General features: G+C 45.4%; 1 protein-coding gene across 1 annotated transcript in view; it reads right to left on the reverse strand.

Moving 5' to 3' along the window:
• The window catches only part of LOC139405578 (intermembrane lipid transfer protein VPS13B-like), a 63,763-nt gene that overhangs the window by 50,796 nt on the left and 467 nt on the right, over positions 1-12,500 (reverse strand). The window contains exons 2-4 of the mRNA XM_071147989.1: positions 12,194-12,349; positions 6,570-6,839; positions 2,158-2,241 (exon numbers count right to left, since the gene is read on the reverse strand). Of these exons, the coding sequence (XP_071004090.1) occupies positions 2,158-2,241; positions 6,570-6,839; positions 12,194-12,349 (510 nt within the window). The remainder of the gene's footprint in view (positions 1-2,157; positions 2,242-6,569; positions 6,840-12,193; positions 12,350-12,500) is intronic.

Below are 12,500 nucleotides of genomic sequence, written 5' to 3' on the forward strand. Positions count from 1 at the left end.
GAGGATGGTGTTAGTTAGAGGATGGTGTTAGTTAGAGGACGGTGTTAGTTAGAGGACGGTGTTAGTTAGAGGATGGTGTTAGAGGATGGTGTTAGTTAGAGGATGGTGTTAGTTAGAGGACGGTGTTAGTTAGAGGATGGTGTTAGTTAGAGGATGGTGTTAGTTAGAGGACGGTGTTAGTTAGAGGATGGTGTTAGTTAGAGGATGGTGTTAGTTAGAGGTTAGTGTTAGTTAGAGGATGGTGTTAGTTAGGGATGGTGTTAGTTAGAGGATGGTGTTAGTTAGAGGATGGTGTTAGTTAGAGGACGGTGTTAGTTAGAGGACGGTGTTAGTTAGAGGACGGTGTTAGTTAGAGGACGGTGTTAGTTAGAGGATGGTGTTAGTTAGAGGATGGTGTTAGTTAGAGGATGGTGTTAGTTAGAGGATGGTGTTAGTTAGAGGATGGTGTTAGTTAGAGGACGGTGTTAGTTAGAGGACGGTGTTAGTTAGAGGACGGTGTTAGTTAAAGGACGGTGTTAGTTAGAGGACGGTGGTAGTTAGAGGATGGTGTTAGTTAGAGGATGGTGTTAGTTAGAGGATGGTGTTAGTTAGAGGATGGTGTTAGTTAGAGGACGGTGTTAGTTAGAGGACGGTGTTAGTTAGAGGACGGTGTTAGAGGATGGTGTTAGTTAGAGGATGGTGTTAGTTAGGGATGGTGTTAGTTAGAGGATGGTGTTAGTTAGAGGACGGTGTTAGTTAGAGGACGGTGTTAGAGGATGGTGTTAGTTAGAGGACGGTGTTAGTTAGAGGATGGTGTTAGTTAGAGGATGGTGTTAGTTAGAGGATGGTGTTAGTTAGAGGACGGTGTTAGTTAGAGGATGGTGTTAGAGGATGGTGTTAGTTAGAGGATGGTGTTAGAGGATGGTGTTAGTTAGAGGACGGTGTTAGTTAGAGGATGGTGTTAGTTAGAGGACGGTGTTAGTTAGAGGATGGTGTTAGTTAGAGGACGGTGTTAGTTAGAGGACGGTGTTAGAGGATGGTGTTAGTTAGAGGATGGTGTTAGTTAGAGGACGGTGTTAGAGGACGGTGTTAGAGGATGGTGTTAGTTAGAGGATGGTGTTAGTTAGAGGACGGTGTTAGAGGATGGTGTTAGTTAGAGGACGGTGTTAGAGGATGGTGTTAGAGGATGGTGTTAGTTAGAGGACGGTGTTAGAGGACGGTGTTAGTTAGAGGACGGTGTTAGTTAGAGGACGGTGTTAGTTAGAGGACGGTGTTAGAGGACGGTGTTAGTTAGAGGACGGTGTTAGTTAGGGATGGTGTTAGTTAGAGGACGGTGTTAGTTAGAGGATGGTGTTAGTTAGAGGATGGTGTTAGTTAGAGGACGGTGTTAGTTAGAGGATGGTGTTAGTTAGAGGATGGTGTTAGTTAGAGGATGGTGTTAGTTAGAGGACGGTGTTAGTTAGAGGACGGTGTTAGTTAGAGGACGGTGTTAGTTAGAGGACGGTGTTAGTTAGAGGACGGTGTTAGTTAGAGGATGGTGTTAGTTTGAGGATGGTGTTAGTTAGAGGACGGTGTTAGAGGACGGTGTTAGTTAGAGGACGGTGTTAGTTAGGGATGGTGTTAGTTAGAGGACGGTGTTAGTTAGAGGATGGTGTTAGTTAGAGGATGGTGTTAGTTAGAGGACGGTGTTAGTTAGAGGACGGTGTTAGTTAGAGGACGGTGTTAGTTAGAGGACGGTGTTAGTTAGAGGACGGTGTTAGTTAGAGGACGGTGTTAGTTAGAGGACGGTGTTAGTTAGAGGACGGTGTTAGTTAGAGGATGGTGTTAGTTAGAGGACGGTGTTAGTTAGAGGACGGTGTTAGTTAGAGGATGGTGTTAGTTAGAGGATGGTGTTAGTTAGAGGACGGTGTTAGTTAGAGGACGGTGTTAGTTAGAGGACGGTGTTAGTTAGAGGACGGTGTTAGTTAGAGGACGGTGTTAGTTAGAGGACGGTGTTAGTTAGAGGACGGTGTTAGTTAGAGGACGGTGTTAGTTAGAGGACGGTGTTAGTTAGAGGACGGTGTTAGTTAGAGTTAAAGTACATATGGAATAGGGACCCTCTGGGCCCTGGTAGTAAGTAGTGCACTACATAGGGAATAGGGTACCACATCAGACCCTACCCTGGATGGCTATACTCACCACTCTCTGCTGCATGTGAGAGTCCGTTTCCATGGTGATCAGGGTGCACCACACGTAGAGCAACGAGCCGCTGGAACAAGGCACCTGCAAGGACACCAACACACCATCAGATAGGACAGGTACTAATCTCACCTCTGACCTGGAAATAAACAATGACAGTAGATAGGAACTGGAAACACAAACATTTATCTAGGTATTACTGTTGGAGCTAGAAACACAAACATTTAGTTAGGTATTACTGTTGGAGCTAGAAACACAAACATTTAGTCAGGTATTACTGTTGGAGCTAGAGACACAAGCATTTAGCTAGGTATTACTGTACTGTTGGAGCTAGAAACACAAGCATTTAACGAGGTATTACTGTACTGATGGAGCTAGAAACACAAGCATTTAGCTAGGTATTACTGTACTGTTGGAGCTAGAAACACAAGCATTTAGCTAGGTATTACTGTTGGAGCTAGAAACACAAGCATTTAGCTAGGTATTACTGTACTGTTGGAGCTAGAAACACAAGCATTTAGCTAGGTATTACTGTTGGAGCTAGAAACACAAGCATTTAGTTAGGTATTACTGTTGGAGCTATAAACACAAGCATTTAGCTAGGTATTACTGTTGGAGCTATAAACACAAGCATTTAGCTAGGTATTACTGTTGGAGCTATAAACACAAGCATTTAGCTAGGTATTACTGTTGGAGCTAGAAACACAAGCATTTAGCTAGGTATTACTGTTGGAGCTATAAACACAAGCATTTAGCTAGGTATTACTGTTGGAGCTAGAAACACAAGCATTTAGTTAGGTATTACTGTTGGAGCTATAAACACAAGCATTTAGCTAGGTATTACTGTTGGAGCTATAAACACAAGCATTTAGCTAGGTATTACTGTTGGAGCTAGAAACACAAGCATTTAGCTAGGTATTACTGTTGGAGCTATAAACACAAGCATTTCATTGCACCTGAGATAACATCTACAAATCTGTTTACGGGACTTCATAAAATACTTTGACTTGTTGGACAGCAGTAGTGTGTGAAAAAGTATAAAAACACATTTTAAATAACATATTCTATGTTCATATTCTAGATAACAAATTCTATGTTCATATTCTAGATAACATATTCTATGTTCATATTCTAGACGTGATAACGAGGAAACAGAAACGCCTAAAAAAAACCCTGTCAAGTCAAAGGTCATCAAGGTCAGAGTTCACCCGTGACACTACCACGGACAGGTGAAAGATCGACATGTTTGTTTCCTGTGGTGTCGAGAGTTTTTGTAACGGGAACATCTGTAATGACCAAATGTCCCATGGGGCGCCCCCTAACTAACCCACGCCCCCTAATTAACCCACGGCCCCTAACTAACCCATGGCCCCTAACTAACCCACGCCCCCTAACTAACCCACGGCCCACTGAGTCACATCACGTTCATCACATTTTCCCAACACCATCCAACACTATCCAACACCATCCAACACCATCCAACACTATCCAACACTATCCAACACCACCCAACACCATCCAACACCACCCAACACCATCCAACACCATCCAACACTATCCAACACCATCCAACACCATCCAACACTATCCAACACTATCCAACACCACCCAACACCATCCAACACCACCCAACACTATCCAACACCATCCAACACCATCCAACACCACCCAACACCATCCAACACCATCCAACACTATCCAACACTATCCAACACCATCCAACACCATCCAACACCACCCAACACTATACAACACTATCCAACACCACCCAACACTATACAACACTATACAACACCATCCAACACTATCCAACACTATCCAACACCATCCAACACTATCCAACACCATCCACCACTATCCAACACCATCCAACACCATCACCTTCTGTCACCCAACACGGCTCCCAACTGGTTTCCTGCAGTTGTACAAGAGAACTCACACAAAGCTCCAGGACTCTAACACCATCCAACACCATCCAACACCATCCAACACCATCACCTTCTGTCACCCAACACGGCTCCCAACTGGTTTCCTGCAGTTGTACAAGAGAACCCACACAAAGCTCCAGGACTCCCAACACCATCCAACACCATCCAACACCATCCAACAGTTAAGTCCAATGACAATTTAACTGTTAGCGCGGGATAATAGCCAATTAAACTCTGTCAGCTCTGAGAAGATTTAAAAGCTGAAAATGTGCCTTTCAGAATGGTTACTGGTCGTGTGTTCAACCCCTCAATGAAACCCTATTCCCTACATAGTGCACTACTTTAGAAACAGCCCCCTACAGGATTCTGGATTTAAAGTAGTGCACTATGTAGGAGATAAGGGTGCCATTTGGGAGGCGATTCTTAACGTTTCACTGGCTCTATTCCCCCTCCGACCCCCTGACTCCTCGTTAAGACCTACACCGTGCCAAGGCCGTTACAACACTGCCTAATTTACCGTCAGCTAGGGACTTCATTTACTGTGGACAAAACACCAGGCATGAACGCAATAACCAACGTTTAGTTCTGTTCTGTTCAGAGCTGACAACGACCTCGGTTCCCTATTGGGTGAAGGAGAACACACAGAGGGTGGCTGGCGGGCACACTGCTAGCTAGACACACGGGCTGGTCCACCAACACACTCTACACCCCTCCAAGGTTACAGACCTAGTTTAATCATCAGGAGGTAACCTGGTCCACCAACACACTCTACACCCCTCCAAGGTTACAGACCTAGTTTAATCATCAGGAGGTAACCTGGTCCACCAACACACTCTACACCCCTCCAAGGTTACAGACCTAGTTTAATCATCAGGAGGTAACCTGGTCCACCAACACACTCTACACCCCTCCAAGGTTACAGACCTAGTTTAATCATCAGGAGGTAACCTGATCCACCAACAACCTGGTCCACCAACACACTCTACACCCCTCCAAGGTTACAGACCTAGTTTAATCATCAGGAGGTAACCTGGTCCACCAACACACTCTACACCCCTCCAAGGTTACAGACCTAGTTTAATCATCAGGAGGTAACCTGGTCCACCAACACACTCTACACCCCTCCAAGGTTACAGACCTAGTTTAATCATCAGGAGGTAACCTGATCCACCAACAACCTGGTCCACCAACACACTCTACACCCCTCCAAGGTTACAGACCTAGTTTAATCATCAGGAGGTAACCTGGTCCACCAACACACTCTACACCCCTCCAAGGTTACAGACCTAGTTTAATCATCAGGAGGTAACCTGGTCCACCAACACACTCTACACCCCTCCAAGGTTACAGACCTAGTTTAATCATCAGGAGGTAACCTGGTCCACCAACACACTCTACACCCCTCCAAGGTTACAGACCTAGTTTAATCATCAGGAGGTAACCTGGTCCACCAACACACTCTACACCCCTCCAAGGTTACAGACCTAGTTTAATCATCAGGAGGTAACCTGATCCACCAACAACCTGGTCCACCAACACACTCTACACCCCTCCAAGGTTACAGACCTAGTTTAATCATCAGGAGGTAACCTGGTCCACCAACACACTCTACACCCCTCCAAGGTTACAGACCTAGTTTAATCATCAGGAGGTAACCTGGTCCACCAACACACTCTACACCCCTCCAAGGTTACAGACCTAGTTTAATCATCAGGAGGTAACCTGATCCACCAACAACCTGGTCCACCAACACACTCTACACCCCTCCAAGGTTACAGACCTAGTTTAATCATCAGGAGGTAACCTGGTCCACCAACACACTCTACACCCCTCCAAGGTTACAGACCTAGTTTAATCATCAGGAGGTAACCTGGTCCACCAACACACTCTACACCCCTCCAAGGTTACAGACCTAGTTTAATCATCAGGAGATAACCTGGTCCACCAACACACTCTACACCCCTCCAAGGTTACAGACCTAGTTTAATCATCAGGAGATAACCTGGTCCACCAACAACCTGGTCCACCAACACACTCTACACCCCTCCAAGGTTACAGACCTAGTTTAATCATCAGGAGATAACCTGGTCCACCAACAACCTGGTCCACCAACACACTCTACACCCCTCCAAGGTTACAGACCTAGTTTAATCATCAGGAGGTAACCTGGTCCACCAACACACTCTACACCCCTCCAAGGTTACAGACCTAGTTTAATCATCAGGAGATAACCTGGTCCACCAACAACCTGGTCCACCAACACACTCTACACCCCTCCAAGGTTACAGACCTAGTTTTATAATCAGGAGGTAACCTGGTCCACCAACAACATGGTCCACCAACACACTCTACACCCCTCCAAGGTTACAGACCTAGTTTTAGTGAGAGATCTAAGGACTCAGGTCCTCCTGCCACATGAAACACAGCGCGAGAGAGAGAGAGAGAGAGAGTCTGGTGTGTGCGTGCATCTGTGTCTGTACTCGCCTGTACCACAGAGCTACTCCCCCTCTCCTTCTCCTTCCTCTCCAGTCTGACATCCCGAGACCAGTCCTCATCTCCTCTGGCTCTGACACACAGCTCTGTCAGCTCTGAGTCCTCCAGCACGTAGGAGGGCAGCTTCTTCCCAGCCTCCAGACAGTCAACATGTTCCTTCACCACCGTCTGGCCTTCTGGATTCACATAGTGCTGCACCAGCCGCAGATCAATGTCCTGAGACAGGTAACTACACATCACCTGACGACCACAGATGATCACCTAGAGAGAGAGGGAGAGGGAGGGAGAGAGAGAGAGAGAGGTAACTACACATCACCTGGCGACCACAGATGATTACCTAGAGAGAGAGGGAGAGAGAGGGAGAGAGAGAGAGGGAGAGGGAGAGAGATAGAGAGAGAGAGAGAGAGAGGGAGACAGAGAGAGAGAGAGAGAGGGAGACAGAGAGAGACAGAGACAGAGAGAGGGACAGAGAGACAGAGACAGAGAGAGAGAGAGAGAGAGAGAGAGAGAGAGAGAGAGAGAGAGAGAGAGAGAGAGACAGAGAGAGGGAAAGAGAGGGAAAGAGAGACAGAGACAGAGAGAGAGAGAGAGAGAGAGAGAGGGAGAGAGCGAGAGAGAGGGAGGTTATGTAAGAGTCAAAGCTAGACTTGTTGGATATATCAGGTTATTGATCAACACACTGATATAGTTGATGTGTTAATCAGGGATGATGGTCAGTAAGGGTCCTGCCTGCTGCTGTCCCTCAGCCTGATTGGCTCCTGAAGTCACTGTGTCTGTCACTATCACTATCACATGGCCAAGCTGTCCCCCCTCTCTATTCCTCCCTGTACTCTACAGAACACCACGGCCAAGCTGTCCTCTCTATTCCTCCCTGTACTCTACAGAACACCACGGCCAAGCTGTCCCCCCTCTCTATTCCTCCCTGTACTCTACAGAACACCACGGCCAAGCTGTCCTCTCTATTCCTCCCTGTACTCTACAGAACACCACGGCCAAGCTGTCCTCTCTCTCTATTCCTCCCTGTACTCTACAGAACACCACGGCCAAGCTGTCCTCTCTCTCTATTCCTCCCTGTACTCTACAGAACACCACGGCCAAGCTGTCCTCCTCTCTCTATTCCTCCCTGTACTCTACAGAACACCACGGCCAAGCTGTCCTCTCTATTCCTCCCTGTACTCTACAGAACACCACGGCCCAAATGGCACCCTAATTCCGTCTGGGTCCTGGTCCAAAGTAGCGCACTACATAGGGAATAGGGTGCCATTTTGGACCAAACCCACATCTCCCTCTGGCCCCTGTCCAGCTCTAACCCAGCTCAGTCACCAGGAAGCCCTCATCTGTTCCTGACACTTCTAATTCAGCTCACAATTGATTGTTGCCACCACCCAGTGTGTGTGTGTGTGTGTGTGTGTGTGTGTGTGTTCTCTGGGTGGGGGTGTTGATCATGGTGGTGAGGAGAGGGATTGGTCTCTAAAGAGAGAGAATTCTCCAGCTCATCAATCATCTCTATAGCCCTTCTCACAGGCTCTCCATCACGTAATCTCACACACACACACACACGCGCACACACACACACACACACACGTCCCACAGCCAGCCTGTGACCAGAGACATCTTCCGTTGCTGTAAGGAGCTGTCACAATCTCCCGGCAGTTTGTTGGGGGGATTGGATGTGACCAGGACACTTACACCCATGTCGTTGGAGCCAACGAGAACAAGATGTCTGAGCGGAGCAGGATAAGAATGTAGCCGTTCTGTTTTGTCTGCAGGCAGGAAGGAGAGACGTGTGACACTGGACAGTGTTTACAAAACAAAAGAGCCTCCACATTTCAGAGAAGGCGTCTCAGATTTGTGGGGAATTTAAATGTTTGTTCCAATTCAACCACGGTTTTTTTTTGGTACGTTTATTCAGCTGGTGTAAAAAAAAATGTTTGGTGTTTTATGTAACATTTTCATGAACACGGATCAATCTCGTTTAACGTCTTGTACATTTCCTGTTCTGTTTCTTTGGAGAAGTGAGCAGACATTGTAATTGGTCGGAGGGTTTTCAGAGTTTTCCCCGTTTGTAACAACAGACTGTAATGTGAAACAGGATGTAGTTCTCAATCTGTTGTTACTCTATATCCTGTTTCATATTACACTTCCTGTCTGTCTGTGGTGACGACTCCACTACCTGGATCACTTCCTGTCTGTCTGTGGTGACGACTACACTAACTGGATCACTTCCTGTCTGTCTGTGGTGACGACTCCACTACCTGGATCACTTCCTGTCTGTCTGTGGTGACGATTTCACTAACTGGATCACTTCCTGTCTGTCTGTGGTGACGACTCCACTAACTGGATCACTTCCTGTCTGTCTGTGGTGACGACTCCACTAACTGGATCACTTCCTGTCTGTCTGTGGTGACGACTCCACTAACTGGATCACTTCCTGTCTGTCTGTGGTGACGACTCCACTAACTGGATCACTTCCTGTCTGTCTGTGGTGACGACTACACTAACTGGATAGGAAACAGGATGTAGTTCTCAGACTAGTGTTCCCGTGTCATTCAGCCATCTCTTGATAAGGTGTGTCATTCAGCCATCTCTTGATAAGGTGTGTCATTCAGCTGTCTCTTGATAAGGTGTGTCATTCAGCTGTCTCTTGATAAGGTGTGTCATTTAGCTGTCTCTTGATAAGGTGTGTCATTCAGCTGTCTCTTGATAAGGTGTGTCATTCAGCTGTCCCTTGATAAGGTGTGTCATTCAGCTGTCTCTTGATAGATAAGGTGTGTCATTCAGTTGTCCTTTGATAAGGTGTGTCATTCAGCTGTCTCTTGATAAGGTGTGTCATTCAGCTGTCCCTTGATAAGGTGTGTCATTCAGCTGTCTCTTGATAAGGTGTGTCATTCAGCTGTCCCTTGATACGGTGTGTCATTCAGCTGTCTCTTGATAAGGTGTGTCATTCAGCCGTCTCTTGATAAGGTAAAGGTGTGTCATTCAGCTGTCTCTTGATAAGGTGTGTCATTCAGCTGTCTCTTGATAAGGTGTGTCATTCAGCTGTCTCTTGATAAGGTGTGTCATTCAGCTGTCTCTTGATAAGGTGTGTCATTCAGCTGTCTCTTGATAAGGTGTGTCATTCAGCTGTCTCTTGATAACGTGTGTCATTCAGCTGTCTCTTGATAAGGTGTGTCATTCAGCCGTCTCTTGATAAGGTGTGTCATTCAGCCGTCTCTTGATAAGGTGTGTCATTCAGCCGTCTCTTGATAAGGTGTGTCATTCAGCCGTCTCTTGATAAGGTGTGTCATTCAGCCGTCTCTTGATAAGGTGTGTCATTTAGCCGTCTCTTGATAAGGTGTGTCATTCAGCTGTCTCTTGATAAGGTGTGTCATTCAGCTGTCTCTTGATAAGGTGTGTCATTCAGCTGTCTCTTGATAAGGTGTGTCATTCAGCTGTCTCTTGATAAGGTGTGTCATTCAGCTGTCTCTTGATAAGGTGTGTCATTCAGCTGTCTCTTGATAAGGTGTGTCATTCAGCTGTCTCTTGATAAGGTGTGTCATTCAGCTGTCTCTTGATAAGGTGTGTCATTCAGCTGTCTCTTGATAAGGTGTGTCATTCAGCTGTCTCTTGATAAGGTGTGTCATTCAGCTGTCTCTTGATAAGGTGTGTCATTCAGCTGTCTCTTGATAAGGTGTGTCATTCAGCTGCTAGTGAATGAGTGGTGACTAAAGAGTTAAATGAGGACCCAGTCACAACAGGAAGTGATGGGTAGGGAGCTCAGACAGCGTCCTGTGATGTCCAGGACCTGTTTCTGCACCCATAAAGAGTTACTGAATTTAATAGCAGTATGGATCAAAACGATAGTGAAGGTGTAGACTAGTGTTCACCTGCTAGTTAGTTAGTTAGTTAGTTAGTTAGTTAGTTAGAGGGGTTTAAACTAACACAGTAAACGGATAGTGAAGGTGTAGACTAGTGTCCACCTGCTAGTTAGTTAGTTAGTTAGTTAGTTAGTTAGTTAGAGGGGTTTAAACTAACACAGTAAACTGATAGTGAAGGTGTAGACTAGTGTTCACCTGCTAGTTAGTTAGTTAGTTAGTTAGTTAGTTAGTTAGTTAGTTAGTTAGAGGGGTTTAAACTAACACAGTAAACTGATAGTGAAGGTGTAGACTAGTGTTCACCTGCTAGTTAGTTAGTTAGTTAGTTAGTTAGTTAGTTAGAGGGGTTTAAACTAACACAGTAAACTGATAGTGAAGGTGTAGACTAGTGTTCACCTGCTAGTTAGTTAGTTAGTTAGTTAGTTAGTTAGTTAGAGGGGTTTAAACTAACACAGCAAACCGATAGTGAAGGTGTAGACTAGTGTTCACCTGCTAGTTAGTTAGTTAGTTAGTTAGTTAGTTAGTTAGAGGGGTTTAAACTAACACAGTAAACTGATAGTGAAGGTGTAGACTAGTGTTCACCTTCTAGTTAGTTAGTTAGTTAGTTAGTTAGTTAGTTAATTAGTTAGTTAGTTAGTTAGTTAGTTAGAGGGGTTTAAACTAACACAGTAAACTGATAGTGAAGGTGTAGACTAGTATTCACCTGCTAGTTAGTTAGTTAGTTAGTTAGTTAGTTAGTTAGAGGGGTTTAAACTAACACAGTAAACTGATAGTGAAGGTGTAGACTAGTGTTCACCTGCTAGTTAGTTAGTTAGTTAGTTAGTTAGTTAGAGGGGTTTAAACTAACACAGTAAACCGATAGTGAAGGTGTGGATTAGTGTTCAGCCGCTAGTTAGTTAGTTAGTTAGTTAGTTAGTTAGTTTGTGGGGTTTAAACTAACACAGTAAACCGATAGTGAAGGTGTAGACTAGTGTTCAGCTGCTAGTTGGTTAGTTAGTTAGTTAGTTAGTTAGTTAGTTAGTTAGAGGGGTTTAAACTAACACAGTAAACCGATAGTGAAGGTGTGAATTAGTGTTCAGCCGCTAGTTAGTTAGTTAGTTAGTTAGTTAGAGGGGTTTAAACTAACACAGTCAACCGATAGTGAAGGTGTAGACTAGTGTTCAGCTGCTAGTTAGTTAGAGGGGTTTAAACTAACACAGTAAACCGATAGTGAAGGTGTAGACTAGTGTTCAGCTGCTAGTTGGTTAGTTAGTTAGTTAGTTAGTTAGTTAGTTAGTTAGAGGGGTTTAAACTAACACAGTAAACCGATAGTGAAGGTGTGGATTAGTGTTCAGCCGCTAGTTAGTTAGTTAGTTAGTTAGGTAGTTAGTTAGTTAGTTAGTTAGTTAGAGGGGTTTAAACTAACACAGCAGCTGATAGTGAAGGTGTAGACTAGTGTTCACCTGCTAGTTAGTTAGGTAGTTAGTTAGAGGGGTTTAAACTAACACAGTAAACTGATAGTGAAGGTGTAGACTAGTGTTCAGCTGCTAGTTAGTTAGTTAGTTAGGTAGTTAGTTAGAGGGGTTTAAACTAACACAGTAAACTGATAGTTAAGGTGTAGACTAGTGTTCACCTGCTAGTTAGTTAGTTAGTTAGTTAGAGGGGTTTAAACTAACACAGTAAACTGAGGACAAAGACAAACAGAATGGCACGACAGGAGGACGGGTTGCACATGAATTGCCTTTTGGGAACAATAAAGATTTATTGAATTGAATACGGTACCTGTTTCTGGACACCGTTGAGCTGCAACACCTTGATGATGAGCGAGGCAGTCCGACCTTTATATTGAATAGTCCTCAACAGAGTCCCCACGTTGTCCACACTGAAGGCCTCAGACCAACGCCAGTTACCCCAGCCCTCTATACAGATATGAAGGAGCTGGAGGAGAGGAGGAGAGAGGAGGAGAGGGGGGGGGGGGGAGAAAGGGGAGAGGGGGGGAGGAGATGGTGGAGAGGAGGGGGGAGGAGAGGGGGAGAGGAGGAGAGGAGAGGGGGAGGAGGAGAGGGGGAGAGGGGAGGAGGAGAGGGGG

The sequence above is a fragment of the Oncorhynchus clarkii genome, chromosome 3 (assembly GCF_045791955.1).
Source record: "Oncorhynchus clarkii lewisi isolate Uvic-CL-2024 chromosome 3, UVic_Ocla_1.0, whole genome shotgun sequence".
NCBI classification, from domain to species: domain Eukaryota; kingdom Metazoa; phylum Chordata; class Actinopteri; order Salmoniformes; family Salmonidae; genus Oncorhynchus; species Oncorhynchus clarkii.